Here is a 20,632-nt window from a genome sequence, read left to right as displayed (position 1 = left end):
TGCTAACTTTAAAGAGCCCTTTAGTTTGACTCATTTTCTCAATTTTCTCACAAAGAATCTACTATCTGGTTTAAAGATTTTCAAGGCTGGTGCTTTATATGTTCAGGGTATCGAATATTGGAATTTAGTTCAGAAGACTTTGATTCTTTAACTCGGAAGCTTTCTGATTAAATTCCAATTTTTTTTAAGTGCACTTTTGCACTTTAAAATAATATCACCGTTTCGAATCCATGCGTAGAATCTACAAGTCGATTATCGATTATGGCTCTCTTGAAATATTATGAATATACATGAATTGACTGGCCATGGAGAAACCCATCAAAAGTTTAAGTGCAAAACGATTATCTACGTCATTTTCAGTTGTCGATTAAAGAATTAACGGGTTAAGCAATTGACAATGATTAATTGAGTACACTGGAAGCGAACGGGTGTTGATAGAAGTGTGAAATGACGTGAACTGGAAAGAAAATATGTACAAGGTGAAGTCCAAAATAAAAAAGACTGAGCTAAAATAGAAACTACAGCAGCTTTGCTCTGATAACTTCGAGTTTATTTATTGAAAATAGTTCCCTCTGGCTTCGATACACTGTTTTGCGCTATCTAAAAGCTTTTCGAAAGAGTGCTTCAGGTCATTGACGGGAACCCGGAATGTCCTTCAGGATGTCGGTACAAGGCTTTTGGATATCCTCTACGGACGCAAAACGTTTTCCTTTAACGGACAAATGCAATTTGCCGAATAGGTAGAAGTCACAGGGAGCCATAACAGGCGAATACGGTGAGTGATTGATAGTTAAAAAGCGATTTCTAGTCAAAGAATCAGTCACATGAGTGGATCGAGGAAATGTTGCATTATCATGCAATAAGCGTCAGCTTCCTCCTTCGCGGTATTCAGGGCGAATAAAAATGCGATAAATCGATGTTTTGCATATGTGGATAGAGAGCGGAGCGCGCGCTCCTGTACCTCAAACTTTAAACTCATGTTTCTCGAAAATACTTTTTCCGGCACGGTCTCGTATAGTTTGTAATATATATTTTTTGATGCGGTTTTTAAACATTCGAAAGTATTTTCTCTATAGATTTGAGTTTTGATATTTTTATTAAAAAATTTTATAGACATAATTAAATTGTGACATTTATGACGAAAAACGCTTACTTTTTTAAATGCCTTACAGACTATAACTCGACAGACTATAACTACAACTTTATTATAATATAGAAGAATTTTTTTACTTTTTACAGATCCATCAACATTTCAAGGAGAAATGAAGCAGATCGTGGAGCAACTTTTTTTCATTGTACTTTGGGTTACGTGATTTTTTTATATTATTTTTTTGTAAAGAAAAATTAAAATACATCTTTTTTATAAAGTTTAAGTACTAATAAACAATATATAACATTTCTTATAGGGGAGAATGGGGTTTTGTGAGACGGGTTTTGTTTTTGGACCCGTATTACTCAAAATCTTAATATTCTGCATATGTCAACGATGGAATCTTTAGTCAATGAATACTGGAAGCTACTGGTATGGCCTATTTAATAAAACTACAATTTTCCTTAAAATTAAAATTGTATGTATATAATAATATAAAATATAATACAAAATACAAAAATGTGGGGAGTTGTGAGACACCATGGTTTAAATCAATAAAAATGACTTATTTTATATTAGTTGTTAGTTCTTTATTAAGATGAAAAATAAAAAAGAAAAGACAATTGTTATAAAAAAGTGTAAAAAAAATGCAATGCCATCAATCTGATGATTCGCAGTGAGAACATGGGCACACTTTCGTAAATGGGCACACTTTAGGTGCACAGCTCGATCGCATACATTGCAATGAATGGAATTGTTTCTGCTTAACTTTTTCGGCATTGCGCCTTTGCTGATGATGCAAAAAGCTTCTTCTTCTTCAAATTCTGATGAACTTGAATGAACAATGCATGAATATTGCGAGGTACTTATGAAATATGCGTTAAAACGTCGAAAAAAACGGTGTCTCACAACTCCCCAAATCGGTTTTTTTATAAATGGCCGCTTAGTCATAAACACATCGAACGTTCATGCGCAAGTGAATGTGTAAATTCAAAGCTAATAGGACAATTAATAATTTGTATATATTAACATTTGCAATTTGCTTCAACAACTGATCGAATGTATCGCAAAACAAATGATGAAAAAAACTTACCGAGAAATTCCAAAACGCAGTAACTGGAGAGACGCGTCGAATGCGTGTAAATATGACCAACATCGAGAACACTTGTTGACACTTAAAATCGAATGTAAACAAATGAATAATGCCGAAAGGTAACAATGTCTCACAACTCCCCATTTTCCCCTATTTATTTCTATTGTCATCCCTTCTCAAAACAGTTTTTCTTTTAGCGCATTTTTGGCGCTGCTGGACGTATGTGACCCCTTAAGCAAGGCTAAGCGAGCTTACGGTTCTCTTTCAAGAGTATGGAAATACCCCGCAAAACTGAAATTTTTTAACGCTTGTGTAAAAGCAGTGTTCCTTTACTGTAGCGAGACGTGGCACACCACAAAAACTGTTATACACAAGAAACAATGTTTTGTCAATCGCTGCTTACTGAGAATAATGGATAAATGAGAATTTACTGCCGACGAACGTTTTTAAAGCTATAGGAAATCATTATCCAAAAAGGCATAGATAACTACATTAAGCGCAAGAAATATGGGTGGTTCGACTACACGATTAGAAAGGACGCAAACAACATTGCACATTCGACTTTAGAATGGCCACCAAAGAAAATTAGAGATTTATAAATCGGTGTGATTTGCACTGCTAGCGACGCTAACTCCTCCATATCTTATCTGAAAAAAAGCAACAAGAAAAATAATGGCTTCAGTAAGTTATAGCCACATATATATATGCATGCCCTCAACTACAGTATGCACCCTTACATACTTGTAGATTAGTAATACCAGCTCTTGTAAACAGCTGAGAACCAATAGGGGTACTCACATCAATTTTCGTTACTTTGGCGGTGGCTTAGTTGGCAGTGCGGCAAATGCATTTTGTTATGAACGACTTTTGTGACTACTTTATGTTAATATAGTTTGGTGATACTCTTTCCAACCAGCTGAATTTTCTGTGAATTAGCTTCGCTTCTTTCACTGTAAAAAATATCCTTCAAATATCAAATTCTTGGCTGAAAGCGTAGTTCCTTTTTTTCACTTTAACTTAACTGCATATTTTAAACTTAAACCTCGCGCCGAACCAGCAAATGCCAAAATGCCAAATGTTAAACAGCTGATTGTTATTTTGCCAATTACCGATTTAATTGCCAAGGCTGTCATCGAGGCGCTTCGTTCTTGGCGCTAAGACACTTTTGTTGATTTACAAAAACAAAAAAGTGTCAAACGCAGCAACGAGCTTGGTGTGAAGACCCCTACAGGGTCCGGCACTCGAAGTGTAACCAATTAAGAGGGCCATAAATTTAGTTTGGAAAATTACTTTTACTCAATTCAAAGAAAAAAAGAAGTGTGAAAATAATACAAAATTAAGAACCAATTTACTTTTGCCCGACATGACCACCTTTTGCCTTGACTATGGTCTTGAGACGGTCCAGCTAGAATGTGACTTGCAAGTATATTGGCTCACTCGCGGGCAATGGCTTTTTTCAGCGCCTCGAGACTGGTGAATCTTTTAGTTCGGACCTCGCTCTCCAAAAGGGCCCAAAGAAAATAATCCATCGGATTCGCGTCTGGTGAATTTGAGAGCCATTGTGTGGATGTTATGAAATTAAGAACGTTGTTTTTCAGTCATTCTTGGTTCACTCGAGCTCAGGTTGGAAATTTACCGCTTTCGTCCAAGCGAAGCAGCTCCTTCGCTCTCTCAAGTCTGACTTGTTGCTGTTTCGATGTGAGATCATGTGCCCTTTGGATCTTGTAAGGTTTGACTTTAAGATTATTTTTCATTATGCGGCTGATGCGACGGTCAAATATTTTCTGTTCTTTCGCCATTTGATTGCCACTTCGTTGGGGATTTCGCTCAAGTCGCTTCTTCACTTTTTGAATCATTTCACGTGACGTTGTAGTCTGACCACCTCCATGACGTTTCGCGATGCTACCAGATTCATCGTAACGAGTAATGGCGCGATAAACAAAAACTTTATTTACTTTAAGGTACTCGAGCTCATGAACAATCGTTGGTTGTGATTTTTAAGCCAAATATGAGACAATCACGAGATTACCTTTGAAATCCATTACTGATTTTCTTTTTACGCTTTCTCTTGCTTGTAACCAATACCCGTGCATCAGCTGCGCTAGCGGTCTGAAGTTGGTTACACTTCGAGTGCTGTACCCTGTATGTTCATTTGTACCAGTTGCTTCATGTATTCGCCACTTACTAAGTCTTGGCGGAAATAAGAGGCCCAATGGAAATAAAAGTTTTTTTTTCCCCGTTTATTTAATACATCTGTCTATTGACATTAAGTACGCTGTTTAACAATTTGGCCAGGAAAAAAACGTTTTTCCTTGAATTTTGGGTGTATTTTATGCTATCGCAAGATGCTCTTATGAATTGGTGTTTTAAATATCAGTTTTTAAAAATTATTTAAAATAGCGCATAAAATCATGAATCCTGCGAATTTTTATACCGCGGGTAATATGTTATTTCAATAATTACCTGAAAAATTATTTATTCGAATAATGCCCAACTCCGATATATACATAAATATGTGTGTATGTATGGCGTCTCGTCATTATAAATGCAAATCTCCGCAAACAAATCGCAAAATGCCTTACTGCCATTTTTGCAAAAAGATTTATCATTGCAACTTTGGAATTTGTCAGCAAGTAAAAGTAATGCCAGTACAGGCTTTTAGGAGACATTAAATATTAAAGCGCTTCGGAATTATGAAATGAGTGGAGAGCAAAAGGCAACGCAGCGCTTGAGAGCAGGAGGCAGAAGCGTCGGCACATAAATGGCATTGGTACTGCTAGTGAAGGGAAATAATGCGCGAGAGCTGGAGAGCAAAGCTGCTTTAGGTGGGTAAAAAGTTTAAAGGAATTATGAAAGCAGACGACAAAAGGTGGAATGGTAATGCGCACATATACATATACATACACATATATATAATAGTTACATGCAGTATGCTTTTTCAGATCATTTTAAATAGCAAAAAATGCATTCAACAGCTCCGTCAGGTTAGGTTAGACGATTTGCCCTTCAGAAGACCTGCCTTTGAGACACAGTGCGGTTCGCAGATTAGATTTATTTTGTGCTAAAATTAAGGTATGTCTCTCTAAATTAAGGTAAGTACTTTAGCGATACTGGGCCCACACTGCCCAGCTATGAATCGCGTTTTAGCATTTATGGTCAATAGTTCAGCGTTTCATTATTATGCACGTGAGAAGCCGTATGTCCTTTTTTCTTTGATAACCTCAGTAGGTAAGAATTGCATGTTCTTCGTTCATTGACTATTTTGTTTTGTTTTTTTCTCGGGACAGACTATCAAGTATAGCACTCCGACAACATTAAGTCCATTGTACTGCACTCGGCATTGTAATTTTCTTTAAATCTACCCGACCTCCGAAGAAATCTGAGTAGATCTTGTGGTGCCAAGGAGCCAAGGTGATTGCTTCTTAACATATCAGTGCCAAATCAAACCTGATTCGAGCGAAGGCCGGGTAGATGCACAGAAAGTGGTTCGCCGTCTTATCCTCCTCTCCACATGCAGGGCAGAGTGAACTGTCTGGGTGTTTCGTCCATAGAAAGTGGTTTTCGCATTTTCACGGATGGCTTCAAGACCAAGCACTGTTCCGGATCTGGTGTCTATGTGGAATTAAGCGGAACAAAACTACACTTCGCCCATGGAATGCACGCATTTGTGTTTCAAGCGAAGATGTATGCTGTTCAAAAAGCGAGGAACTTTGTTGTGGAAAACTAATAGAGAGGCAGATCTGTATATCTCTGCAGTGAAGCTACGTTCAAGTCTTTAGACACCGCTCCAACCACTTCAAGGGTAGTTGAGTCCTGTAAATCCCGGATGAATTATGGCGGTAGACGTAATATCCTGATGCTTACATGAATCCCGGGATACGTGGGTATCGTGGGTAACGAGACCTCTGACTCCTTAGCTAAGATGGGCTCTGGGCCAAAGAAGTTTTGTCACTCCCTTCTGCGGCCATCAAAGCCACAGTTAGCAAATGGGTTACTTGAACCCACAACCCATGTTACCTGTCATGTCCGACCGACTGTTGCAGATTCTCGTGTCAATAATTAGAAGGCAGCTGGTTGGACTCATGACGGGCCACTTGCTACGGGCGAAGCACATGGAAAAGGTGGGCATCTCAGACAGTGCACTCTGCCCTGCATGTGGAGAGGAGGATGAGACGGCGAACCACTTTCTGTGCATCTGCCCGGCCTTCGCTCGAATCAGACTTGAGGTCTTTGGCACTGATGTGTTAAGAAGCGACCACCTTGGCTCCTTGGCATCACATTATTTACTCAGACTTCTTCGGAGGTCGAGTATATTTAAAGAGAATTAAAAGGGAATCCGAGTGCAGTACAATGCACTTAATGTCGTCTGAGCGCCGTACTTGCTAGTTGTCCCGACAAAAAAAAGGCTTTGTTGATTGTAAATATTTATTTTCACATGTCTGCTTCAAAATTCAAAGAATTCTTCTCTCTGATGATACATTTTTAAATTTATTTTTAGTATTGAAATACAGCAAAATTTTCATTTCGAGATTTAAAATTTATTAATATAAATAAATGATGGATATCAAATCAAAAATTTATATTCTCTTTACATTTAAAACTCATACCAAATTATCACAGTTGATTTCGTTTCTTGCTCAAATGCACTTTTAACAATTTTGCTTAATTAAGTTTTTTCATATTTTTTCTCTCCAAATATTTTCAATCTTCAATTTCGTAAACTGTGCTGTTACCGTTAGCTTTTTTCACCTTTATGCTACACACGAAACAGGTGGCCACTTCATTATCCTGATCAACGACATTAATCTCCACTCTAGCGCTAACTTCTGGATAATTGGCAATAGGAAATTTAAAGAGATAGGTAACATCCTCCGTGGCGTAGAGAGGGCAGTAAGCGCCGTACATTAGGTTCGAGCAAACATCGCGTACATCATCGGGCAGCTGATATGGCACGGTTATGCCCAAGGTGGTGGCACTTACCAAAGTTGTCAACTTCGTTACAAATTTATCTGCAATGAGGCAATGGAGCATAAAATAATTGAAGGGGAAAACAACTACCATTAAATATAATTCCAATTTTCTTCGAACTACTTTTGCCTTACCCACATAGAAGTCGATCTCGAATGTCATCTCAGAACCTTTGTAAACATCGCACGGCTGTGTTTCGCAATTCAGCACACGCACAGCCATGGGAAAGGGTTTATTGTCAGAACCTGTTGATGATTAAAGAAAAAAACCAAATTTTTCTATAAGAGGCAAAATGTATTTCGAAAAGAATTAAATATGCAAATTTCTATAGCACTTTCGGCTGACTACTGAGAATCTGCCTATTGAGAACCTTTTGAGTAGCAATAAAAATGTCTTACATTGATTAACATCGGTGGCAACGGCGATGACCAGGATGAGCGATAGTACACCGAATTTCCTCCACATACCGTTTTTTTGTAATTTTATTTTTATTGACTTGAAGGCGTCTACTGCAATATATGAAATTTTGTATTCTTAAGTGAACGCGCGCTTAGCTATGCTGCCTTTAATTCAGCGTAAATTCTATTTATAGGTACAAGGCGTCGTAGTTTGATTTAATCTTATCAAGCTGCAAATCATTTGAGGAGCATTAGCTGAGCAAACTTTTATTCTTTTTTTGTTGGGTTAATTAGCGATAGGAGAAATGCAATATTTAATACATACCTAAAATATTTCGAGTATTCATAATTGGGCGTACTGAGAAGGTGAAGTTTCGTTACTAGCCCGAGATTTCATACCCTCTAAAATTGATTGATGGAATTTACCGTTTGCATACTGCACACGATTTCTCGCTTCATCATAACAACTGTGGGTGGGTAGGTAGCTGAAATGGTTGAAGAGCCAGTCTGGCACTCCTCAAGTAGCACTAAGGTGCCGTTCTGATACCATTATGAGACCTCCAACGGGCAGATATCTACAGCTAGCCAGAGCTGTTGATATAAAGGAGAAGATTGATGGGAATTAGGTTGCCGCACTGTCCTGGGCTGTCGAAGAAAGCAGCACCCAGTGACCTTAATCGTCTACCTGCCAAGCCCGGAGATTTACAGAGAAATTGCTCAACAATCTCCTTCTCTGAAAGGTTCCCATAACTTCTGCAAAGCGGATTAAAATGCTAAACCTATCTTTTTTGCTTGTGTTCCGATCGTTCAGTGACCGGTAAACACAGCTACGAGTTTGGACATTGAATGGCGTGGAATCCCCAAGACTTTCTGAGTCTTTCGTAATTGTATTGGAGCCAAAGGGTTCTCGAAATAGTACATGAAGAAATGGAGCTCCATCTTTTCTGAGCTTTCTTGAGAAATAATTTGTGCCGTTCCCCTTTAACAACTGTCAGGGAGACGCCGATGACCGAGTATGAGTTCTCTGAGGCCAATTCAGTCCCTTTCTTGGCAAGTTCAACAGCAATTTCATTTCCCTCTATGTTCCTATATCTTGGAACCCAGATCAGAGAAATCTTACCTGCACACCCAAGAGATTTCATCTCCTCCTTACAGAAGTTCACTAATTTCATTCTGCCCCATGGCGTCATCAGAGCCTTGATAGCGGGTTGACTATCGGAGAAAATGCTAATATATCCCTCACTCCCGCATTCCCTAAGCATTTTGCATGCCTGCAGGATCGCAAAGACTTCTGCTTGAAAAACTCTTGTTGTATTCGGCAATTTAAAGGAGATAGATAAATTGGCTGATTTAGAGAAAACCCCTGCTCCGACTCCCGATTCCATCTTGGAGCCGTCAGTGAAGACAGAGGTGCAAGCTTCGGTGCAGATTTTCTCCCCTATACAATCCTGCTTATTTGGAAAGATTGCCGTAGCATGACCCTCAAACTCCTGTTTGCGGATAGAGAGATCTGTTCGAAGAAATACGGTGTTAACTGCCCGAAAATACTACCATGTTCCTCGAAAGATTGCCTCATAACAACTGTGCTGAAAAGGAATAAGTGCTCAAGCTTGAACAAAGTGCTTAGGCTTGCCTGCCGGCAGAGCTCTTCAAGGTCGGAGCCGATGAGCTAACGAAAAGCATGCAAATACTCATAGGCAAAATATGCTCCGATGAAAGCATTACCAGCGATTGCCATCTCAGCGTTCACTGTCCAATCTACATGAAAGGTGACTTCACGAACTACGTCAACTACCTTGGGGGAAGACCTCTGAGTATCGCATACATAGATCCTATCAGGTGTACTTTGAGAAAGGCTAAAGCCCCTCGTCAATAGAGTGATTACCTAATCAGTGTGGTTTCAGGCCAGGTAAATCTACTATCGACCAGATTTTCACATTAAGTTAAATCCTGGAGAATACCCAAGAGAAACAGATCGACATCCACCACCTCTTCGTCGTTTACAAAGCTGAATTACGATTAGAGATCAGGTATGAATTTGGTATTTCCGCAAAACTCAAGCGGTTTTGCAGGATGACCTTAACAAACACCTATAAAAGGGTCCGCTAAGCTGGTGATATCGACATTGTTGGCATTAGTCAGTTCAACTTTCTTCAGTCTTGAAAAAAAATCTCTTCGAATGGCTTGCGAAAAACGAGAGCAAGTCGAAGTACCCTGCGTCAACAACCAAAAAATCTACGCGTATTGGACAGCAGGTTGCGATTAACAATTACGAGTTCGGCGTAGTCAAGGACTTTGTCTACTTAGGATCCAGCATTAACAGCAACAACAACGTCAGCCAAGAAATCTAGTGAAGAATAACTCTTGCCAACAGATGCTACTTTGGACAGGGGAGGCAAATGAAAAGCAAAGCCCTCTCTTGACGCACGAGAAAAAAGCTCTATCAATCAGTTATTCTCCCGGATTAGTGACAACAATTAAAACGAAATATATTGGGAATGTGGTACAATGGATCTTTCAAGCTCCACTGCTAAATCTTTCATCTCATAATAATATTAAGATCAGATTTCGAAGTGCCTTGTTTTGTAAGAGCTTTTCTCCTTGAACGGCTGGGCTGATTTCGATGAAATTTTTAATATTGTTATTTGAAATATTTTTTTTATCTTTATTTTATTTTATAAAGGTTTACATAACAATAAAATTATTATACAAACTGAAAGTAGTGCAGCGCTAGCATCGGAGGCTTTCGGCTGGAACTATATAAAAATATATTGCCAAAATCCTTATGGAAAGCAAATACAAAACCCTTGCCCGAAGGTTGGATGGAGCGCATGGTTCGAGGTTTGCATGGAAGGTTGGCGAAGGAGTATTCTGCGAGAAGCTGTCTATCAAAGTCAACTTCAGTTTACCGGACCACTGCAGTGTACTCCAAAGACGAGAGGTAGGCGCAATCAAAGAAAAAGCTGAATAGTATTTCAGTTGTAAGGGTTTTCCAGTAACAGGTGTTATGAATAAATGGATGGCGCTATCGAGGGATGATTAACGATTTTTTATGGTCGGAATTGGATATTGGTATTGATCAGGACAACGTTTATTTTCAACCAGACGGGGCTTGGTGCCACACAAGCAACGAGACCATTGATCTTTTACGGGAAAAGTTTCCGGACCGTGTTATCTCTCGAAGAGGTGATCACAATTGACCACCAAGATCTTCTGATTTAACACCTTATGGCTTTTTTCTTTGGGGCCACGGGAAAGAGAAGATTTACGCCAACAGCCCAGGGTCGATTCAAGACCTCAAAGATGGAATTCGTGAGGCTATCGAGAACATAGGGCAGCCACTTTGCAATTCGGTTATGGAAAATTTCATGAAAAGAATATTGTCCTGTAAGTGTGGTCGTGGTGGTCATTTGTCCGTCCACTTTTAACGGCATACCTTCCGCTTTATAATGAAACTAGCAAACCCGGCCCCCTTCGCTGGGCACACTAAAATAGAATAGATATGGTTTAGAACAGAAAATATATGGTTTTCATATTATTTATTTCTTTATTCTTTATTCAAGCGCTTTGGCATAAACAATATTTTTTGTTTTTCTATTTGTTTTTGAGTAAATATAAAATATAAATTGAAAATCAGGAAAAAAGAAAGATTGTTTTTAAATTTCAAATCAACGCATATGAATAAACAATCGTCTTTTTTCCTGATCATCCATGAATTTTTCGTTTCAATTTATATGTTTTATTAAGCATTGGAGCTTTTTTAACCATTATCCATTTATATTTTTCAAAAAAAAAAACGAAAAAAATTGTTTTTTCCACGAACACATAATTTCATTTGGATTTCACATTAAATTCTCAAATTTCGTAAGAAATTATTCACTGTTCCAAAATCCACTCACAAAAAATTTTTACATGTTGCACTTACGTTTTTTCCTTATGGCATCCAAATCAGAAAGAAATATTGACACATTGTAACTCATACTGTCAATTTGACAGTTCAGTTTCGCCCCAAGCGTTAAAAAAGTAAGCGACATTATGGCTGGCTCAAAAGAACGCTGTACCCGTTGCCACTGCTCCGAATTACAACCAAACTTTACGAAACCCATTTTCAATACTTACTTAACAATGTGCATAAGTTTGGTTTAATTCGGTGCAAAGACACGGCGGGTCCACGTTTTGGCATATATTTCGAGACCCTAGTCATCAATAGGTATGAAAATTACCCCGTATTAAAGCACTTATCAACAGCTTTCATTTGATACCCATATTGTACATACACATCCGAAGGTTACCCGGGTCCACGTTTTGACCTATATCTCGAGCCCTATCCACCAATAGGTATCCAAACTATACGGAAATCATCTTCAATACCTTCTTAGCAATGTGTGTAAGTTTGGTTTAATTCGGTGCAGACACGGCCGGTTAGCGAACACACACAAAAAGTTGACTTTATTTTATATACATATAAGATTTTTTTCAGTTTGTGTCCGAAAAATCCAAATATCTTACGGAACCCTATTTTTTTCCAAAATAAAATATAATCCATGTTACTCTTGGATAATGTAGTTTTCGAATGGTGAAAGAATTTTTAAAATCGGTCCAGTAGTTTTTGAGCCTATTCGTTACAAACAAACAAACAAACAAACAAAAAAACAGACAAACAAAGTTTTCCTCTTTATAATATTAGTATAGATAAACATCCGATCATTTATATTAAAAAATAAAATTTTTCTTTGAATATCAAAATAGCACCTCTTATTTGAAAACTCTTTATAAGAACTCTAAGTTAATAACTACTTCGACAGCCAAGCCGCAATTTGTGCTCTAGACTCGATTATAGTAAGCGCGAGAAACTGTTCGGGGAAAGCCAGACTTTATTTTCGATCGCATTAGAATTCTTTGATATTAAGCTCATTTTGGTGCCAGGTCGCAGTGGCATGACAAAACTGCGGGATAAATTGACTAGTTAGACATGAGACTTGTGAAGTAGTTGCATCGCGAAATAAGAAGATTGGGATCTTCTTGAGAACCAGTGATCTGCTCCTGAAATGTACACAAGCTTGTAAGGTCGTGAGATCCTTCTCAGCATGGGTGGTTCGGAGGCGCTCGTGGAAGCTAACAAAGCCACGATTACGGAATTTTGTGGTTGTCCTTGCAGGATATTTTCCACAAGGTATGCAGGTTGATAGACTTGGCATTACTTCGATCCCTTTTTGCGTCAACTGTATTGATGATGAGTGGAATCATTTCAGCATCTTCTCCTTAGCTGTCCAGCTTTCGTGCGCCAAAGGTTTAGGCACCGGCGCTCTCATTTCTTTGTAATAAGCAAAATTGCCATATTTGGGTTGAAGAACAACCCGAAGCCATTCAAAAACAGCCATTACATCCATCCACACATGAGAACAACCGTTTAGTGCAGCCTGCTGAAATCATCGGCCCATATTTCTTCAAAGGCGAGGTTGGCGTCAATGTAACAGTGAATGGCAAAGACTATCGCGCGTCGATAAATGACTTTTTGATATCGGAAATTGAAGCCCGTCATCTCCAAAACATTTGGTTCCAACAAGACGGCGCTGCGTTAAACAATGGATTTACTGCGTCGTCGTTTCGGTGAGGAATTTATCTATCGTCTCGGAACAGTGGATTGGCCACCGAGATCGTGTGATATCACACCTTTGGTCTTTTATTTGTGGGGGCATGCAAAGACTTAATGCTTTATGTATCAGGTCAGTCCATAAGTTCGTCTGTATTTTACCCATAATTTCGCTTTTGTACGAGTTTCGCATACAAAAAATTATTCGCAGAATATAACGGAACTATTTATATATTTTTTGATATATTGTGCATTCAACAAGTGATTTTAATCGCGAATAAAAGCACTTGGTGTTAAAAAATAAAATGGACTGACATGATATAAACCAGCTTCGATTGAGGCATTGGAAGCCAAGATTACTAAAGTTATTCACGAGATATCAGATACCGACCGAGGTCGTCCAGCGAGTTGCGAGTCATTCAAAATTGGCGTTTACCGATGACCAAATTACGGCGCAGTTGCTGGCAACTTTTGAAAGGGATTATCTTTAAAAAATAAATGTCATGAATGATTCTACACAAAAATAATAAAGATTGCCCAATTTATTGGAATTTTCGTTGTCTTATTTCAATTTAAAATCCGACACCTCTAAATTGATAACTCCAAGAAGAATTTATTAAGGTGGTATTGTTAAATCAGCTGACTTATTTTTTTCTTTCGCCGTGTCCATATGGCTGTCAGCCCAGAATGAATCAAGGCAAATTCAGACTTTGTTTTCTACTTTGCCAATACTTTTCTTTGAAAATTGTTGTTAGTCTAGTGCCATCACCTTTATTGAATGTGTCCTGGATCACTCTTTATTATGAACGAAATGACAGTTTAATATTTTTAAAATTTATTATATATTGAAAATATTTTTTTCATAGCCCCTTCTTTCGCTACTACTACTTTTATTGCCTATTTTTAGTATCTTAAAAATCCATTTGTCAAAATTTTCTGCATAATTTCATTAGTTACACACACACACACACACACACACACACAAAAATGGCACTAATATGATTTCGAAGAGAACGGAAAATTGTTTGGCTTAACCCGAAGTAGATATGAACATTTTTGTATGTATGCCAGTCTAAGCATTTTTGTAATCTATTCGCTTGTATGCATTTTTAAAAGAGCATTTCAATACGCCTGGGAACGCAATATTACGTATCATACAATGCGCTAAGCGGATATGTAAAAGCATCTGAATGATAAAATGTATTGGGAATATGCGCCGAGGCGCATTGAAAAGGGAGGGCGACTGAGTATTTTCCAATGAACTTCCGTTTAGCTTCACACGCAGCGAGATTTTGCAGAGTAAGTAAAGTATTAGCCACGACAATGCGCAATATTAGCCAACAATGGCATATATATAGAGGTAAATGTACACATACACACACATATAAAAAATTGTAGGCACACATTTCCATTTACAAGTATTTAGCGTAAGCTAACATATACACACATGGAACAACAATAAAAGATGCATATCAGTAGGCGCTACATCAATCGATGCGTATTTTTGTGATTTTTAATCAAATATTTTCGCTTCATTGATGTCTTCATCAGCCCTCCAGCTCAGCAGTTCAAAGTGAATGCTCAACAGTTTGCAGATCTTTCATTCTTAATGGAATTTAACTAATCCGATTCATATGAGTTCGCTCTTTGACATATTAAATAATGTCACAAGAAACTTTAATTCTATGCGCGCGTATGTGTGAGTTAAGTACAAAAACATCATTGTACACACGTGTATGTATGTGTACTTGTTTGTGTGTATATGCACATCGTCCATTTCACAGGTGGCAAATTGTGAAAAATTACATTGAATTTGTTGAGCGAGCTGCGTGAAGTGTGAGTGCGAATGTGTGTGTGTGTGTGTGTGTGAATGAAAATCGAAGTGAATTTAGGTTTACGCTGCAATTGCGGTGAATGTGACGAATTACCGCACGTCAGACAAGATACAAAAAAATGTGCTAGAAAAGTGCAGATCCAGCAGTAGAGGGAAGCAAGCGGAGTGTTGAATATAAAGGTGGTAAACGATGGCACACGACGAAGCCGCCAGTGAAGTGTGTGCAATGCAAGCTTGCTTCGATATGTGAAGCTGCTTGGTTTTTCGGTGGGGTGGGTTATTCCATATCGCATTGTCAGTTCTCAGACTCAGGCGGAAATGCCCTATACAACAGGTACAAATAAATAAGGAAGTGTTGATCAAAAAGTTTAAATCGAAATTTTTTATGGACTAAGTGCAGTGCTTAGCAATAGTACTCTACTCTTGTTAACAGCTAATAGGACTAAGTTGGGGTATTTTCCCATCTATCATATATTGGCTTTACACAGCAATTGTAAGACCAATCCTAATATACGGTATAGTATACTAGTATGGGGGCCGGCTTTAGATAAGTTATATATCAAAAAAACCATGGTACATGTACAAAGAATGACCAGTCTTTGCATCTGCGGGGCACTGAGGATCACACCCACAGAGGCACTAAGCATTATACTTAACCTATTACCAATAGAGCATTTTGGCAAGCAAACAGCTGCCAAGCTGGCTCTCAGATTAAGAGAAATCGGTCTACTCAGAGTAAACCAGAGAGGACACTCTTCAATTGTAGAAAAATTCTCCTGCTTTCTTGTTACAACGGATTTCTGTAAGACCAAGGATATTAACTGAGATAAATCTTCCAAATCTTTCCAAAAAGGAATGGAATGAAAGGCTTATTGTTAAAGAAAATGATATAAACATCCATACAAATGGTTCAAAACTAGACAACAGAGTAGGTGGAGGGGTTTACTCCGATATACTCGGAGTTAGCCAATCATTTCGCCTACCTGATCAATGCGGTGTATTTCAGGCGGAAGTCACTGCCATAAAAGAGAGACTCAGGGCAATAAAAACGAGTGTATTATCCACAACTGAAGTCTTCATATACTCGGACAGCCAAGCAGCAATCTAGAAACGCTAGAATATGAAACATACTCGTCAAAAACATTCTTAGAATGTTTTAAACTTCTAAATGACGTATCAAAATACTACAAAGTACACCTTATTTGGGTGCCAGGCCACAGGAATATAGCAGGGAAATGTAAAGCAGATGAATTTGCTCGGATTGGTACAACGCTCCATCTCCAAGTGGATAAGACGCATCAGCGTCCTATATATATATATATATAATTGGCGCGTACACCCTTTTTGGGTGTTTGGCCGAGCTCCTCCTCCTATTTGTGGTGTGCGTCTTGATGTTGTTCCACAAATGGAGGGACCTACAGTTTCAAGCCGACTCCGAACGGCAGATATTTTTATGAGGAGCTTTTTCATGGCAGAAATACACTCGGAGGTTTGCCATTGCCTGCCGAGGGGCGACCCATGCCTATAGCCACTTGTAAGCTACTTATAGATAGGAAAACCATCAATACTAAATTTCTGTAGAAGTTGTTTTAATACAGAAGAAGAGGAAACAGTCAGACACCTTTTATGTGAATGGAAAAGCTTAGCGACAAGGAGGCTCCGCACTCTTGAATCTTAACCGATGTAGCGGACAAAACTAAAGAAGCTTTGCTCGTTTATTAAACTTACCGGATGGTTTGAAAAGGAACCCATAAGGTAAGGATAAGTTCCAGTGGAGTCACAATGGATCTATGAAAGGTCTAAGTGTGTCATTGCGACAGCCACCCTACCTACCTACCTAAGTACAGTGCTTGCTTTCAGGGAGGGGAAGTGGGACGAAATCATAAGAGAATTAATTTTTAATTTTCTCTATTAACTCAGTGCTTTATTGATTCTTCGGCCATGAAAAAGCTCTTCAGAAAAAACTATTTGCCGTTCGAAGTCGGTTTCAAACTGTAGGCCCCTCCCTTTGTGGAACAACATCAAGATGCACACCATAAATAGGAAGAGGAACTCAGCCAAATAAACAACAGGGGATGTAAGGATGTATATATCTCTACTTACGAGTAGTAGTGAATGCAGAGAAACAGGAAGCAACAAATGAGTTGAAGAAAAAATTTCTGCGCATACGTCGCTAGATGTCTCCACTGAGCCACTATTCACAATGTACACATCGCATTGGATTATAAGACACGGTGATTCAACGGTGATACTACGTTCCAAAAAAAAAGTTTCTAGACAGTTTTGTGCTTGGTGACGTTAGTTGTGTGTTACGGCGCTTATGAAATATGTACCACAATTTAAAAAACAACCTTTTAAACTTCCATGGTACACTTATCAACTTAAAAAACTTAAAAATAAGCGGAATAAGCTTCACAAGCAATTTTTAGAATCTAAGAATTAATCTATCTTCATAAATTACCAGCATTGCTTAAAAAAAATTCAACTGTTTAAATAAGGCCTTTTGGCGATTTGTTAAATCTAAAAAATCAAGCGCTGGAGTCCCTTCTGCGGTTCGTTTTAATGACAAATCAGCTACCACTCCTGCAGACGTAGCCAATTTGTTTGCCGATTTTTTTCAAATCTAATTTCACTAGTGATGATACATACTCGTTTTCTTCTTGTCATGATAATCTACTTTCAACTTTTAATTTTCGCTATTTAAACCGTGTTTCTCTGGACATTGAGAATGGGATTTTGGGTTTAAAACCTTCTTCGCAGACTGATAAGGATGGGCTGTCCGTAATTTTTCTTAAGGGGACAGATACCTGTAAAAGGCCATATTTTCCCTGATTTTCATTAAAATTATTTAAAATGAAGAAGTCAATATACATATTTCTTTCAAAACTGGCATACAGTTTATTTATATTATACATTAAAATAATGAATGATACATTTTTTTTCGAAATTTTACAGGCCCCCTTAAAAACTGCCCGGCTATTGTCTTTCCTAAAAGAATAATGTGTGCAACTATAGACCGATCTCGAAGCTTTCTTTTATTTCTAAACTTTTCGAGGGAATTGTAAAAGATAAAATACACCTTGCAACTAAGAGCTTAATATCGCCCAATCAGCATGGATTTATCTCGGGAAGGTCTACAGTTTCCAACCTGGCTACTTTTGGTGAATATTGCTTTGTAACTTTTGCTGAAGTTTTTCAAGTTGATTGTGTATACACCGACTGAAGCATTTGATAGAGTTTCTCATACAATTCTATTACCTAAATTAGCCTCGCTTGGATTTCATTCTGTTTTCTTTCAATGGTTGAAATCTTATTTATCCGATAGACGGTAATAAAGTGCGGTAATGATCCAGGGTGAATGTTCGGAACCTTTCATTGCATCTTCAGGGGTGCCACAAGGCAATATTTTAGGGCCTCTTCTCTTCGTTCTATTTATTAATGATATTTGTACCTGTTTTTCAATTGCCAACATTCTTTTGTGTGCCCTATTTATTGCTTTTTTTTAACTCAAAGACCCAACTGGTCTGAAGCCATTTGAAAATAAAAGCGAATTTGGCAATTCGGCTCTTTCATTCAAATGCAGAAGTTGAGTGCGTCTTCAGCGCAGTGAATACTTTCAAAAGCAAAATTCGTTACTGATTAAAGAGAGAAAATTGTTGTTGTAGTAATTTTAGCATACCAGATGATGTAAATTGCCACATGGATTGTAAACAGTTCATCAAAACACAAAATATGCCAATTTTATGGCCACAAGTTGAAAATTCGAAATTATTTTGTCATGTATATTATCTTACACAAATTAAACATTTTTTCAGAGTGGTTATGAACAAATAAATTTTGTGTTATTGAATTATACGACACATTATGTGGTGTTTTTTTGGTTCTGTTACATGCAAACTTTTATGAAAACAAAAATTCTTTGACTTAAAGAAAATTTGCACTTTTAGTGTGGGAACTCAAAAGTTGGCTATACTGCTAACGATGTTGATTTCATCGTCGAAGTAAAGGCAAAAACCCTTAGAACTGTTTACTCGACTTGATGTCTTGCATTTAAATCATCTATTCTTATACAATTTTATTGCTTATTATCAAGCATAAGAGTTATCTCATTTATTTAGTTTAGTTTGCATTATTGAAGCAATTATTTCCAGAACTTCTTCGCTTGTCAGCCCTGCTATTGGATTTTAAATTCTCTATTCTGTACTAAATTTTTCCTACTGGGCGACCTTTTATGCATTGCTTCTATATTTGAAAATGCCTCCCTCCTCCATATGTGCGTAAGCATATGCGTGTGATTTTTTCACATTGATATTATTTTCCGCCTGCCGCATTTTTGCCGGACAAAAGAATTTCGTATGAATGTCTGGACAAATTTTGGTTTTTACAGTTTATTTTTGCTTCGTAATTTGCTTTATAGGCTTTTGCGGCTTAAGGCATCCTCAAGGATTTACTCATCTTTCAACAAATGAAGAATATTCTCAGAAGCGCACAACTAAGCATTAGGATTTAATTTTAAAGGTGAATATGAAAAAGAATTATTACGAAAATTGCCAAGAAATAGAAACAGTGCTCGCATTTTCTGTACATCTAAAGGTGTTTATTTTGAAACTATGAAGTGTATACGATTTTCTCAGTAGAGACACAACAGATAGAGTAAATATATAAAGGGTGGCTAAAGGAGAGATTCTAGCTAAAAATGAAATTTAATAAAAAAAAAGAAACTTTATTAGAATAGGAAAATATTTAGATAATTTATTGTATACTATTTCAATCATACGACTACCTGTCAATCTATTTTTCTTAGCCCTTGCTTTAGACTGTCATAGAGTCGAGAAAAGCTCGAATTATTTTTTATATTACCCCACAAAAAGTTTTTTTTTTGTTTTTTTTTTTTTTTTAATTTCCATTATAAATTTCAATCTGTTAATATTAACAATAAGTAATTGGTGTTAGGGCTTGGAATTAAAATGTCCCTTTGCTTTCGAAGAGAACATTATTGTCTTTGGTTGTATTTTCAGAGTGGGACATGTAAAATTTGCTTTTTGAATCGGCTAGAAAAAAAACTAATCAATATTTTTTAAACTTTTTTTTATTTTGAAGATTGATAATTGTCATTTATGAATGAAAAATAATATCCTTCAAATGACTGCCACGACTGGCTTTACAGTAGGCCATTCGATCAACCCAATTTTTAAGCACATTTTCGATTGTTTGGGCTCCAATTTCTAGAATGGCGACTTCGATTTCGTGTTTTAAAGGATCAATCGTCTCTGGATGGTTCGCATAGCATTTGTACTTAACGGCTCCCCACAAAAAATAGTCCAACGGGCTTAAATCATAGCTCCGAGGCGGCCAATTGATATCGGAATTTCGGCTGATTATTCGGTTTTCAAAAACGGCAGCCAAAAGTTCGAGTGTAACTTTGGCAGTGTGACAAGTTGCACCGTCCTGTTGAAACCAAATGTCGTCCTTGTCATCCTCTTCTATTTTTGGAAACAAAAACTCGTTGAGCATGTCACGGTAACGCTCGCCATTTACTGTAACCGCGGAAGAAGAAGAAGACTCACCACTTTGGAAATAGGTTTTCAATATTTCCCAATTTTGTTCAAGCGTATAGCGTCCCATTTCGTAAATATCAAACCTTAAAGTAAATTAT

The 20,632-nt window shown here is 37.7% G+C and overlaps 1 protein-coding gene across 1 annotated transcript; it reads right to left on the bottom strand.

Annotated features, from left to right (window-relative positions):
* Window positions 1–6,884: 6,884 nt before the first annotated feature.
* Window positions 6,885–7,616, bottom strand: LOC129238459 (NPC intracellular cholesterol transporter 2). The gene is made up of 3 exons (XM_054873488.1): window positions 7,550–7,616; window positions 7,286–7,396; window positions 6,885–7,192 (listed from the first exon to the last, which is right to left on the bottom strand). Exons 1-3 carry the CDS (start codon window positions 7,614–7,616, stop codon window positions 6,885–6,887), a joined length of 486 nt encoding a protein of 161 aa, XP_054729463.1.
* Window positions 7,617–20,632: the final 13,016 nt, after the last annotated feature.

Source organism: Anastrepha obliqua, chromosome 1 (assembly GCF_027943255.1).
Source record: "Anastrepha obliqua isolate idAnaObli1 chromosome 1, idAnaObli1_1.0, whole genome shotgun sequence".
Taxonomy (NCBI): Eukaryota; Metazoa; Arthropoda; class Insecta; order Diptera; family Tephritidae; genus Anastrepha; species Anastrepha obliqua.
The sequence above is the reverse complement of the archived record's forward strand: the minus strand, read 5'-3'. Positions and strand labels throughout refer to the sequence as shown.

Coding starts and splice junctions, on each gene's coding strand:
- LOC129238459 (XM_054873488.1), bottom strand. CDS start 7,616: ATGTGGAGGAAATTCGGTGTACTATCGCTCATCCTGGTCATCGCCGTT. Junction 7,397..7,549: donor TGCCACCGATGTTAATCAAT/GTAAGACATTTT, acceptor AATCATCAACAG/GTTCTGACAATAAACCCTTT. Junction 7,193..7,285: donor CGAGATCGACTTCTATGTGG/GTAAGGCAAAAG, acceptor GCCTCATTGCAG/ATAAATTTGTAACGAAGTTG.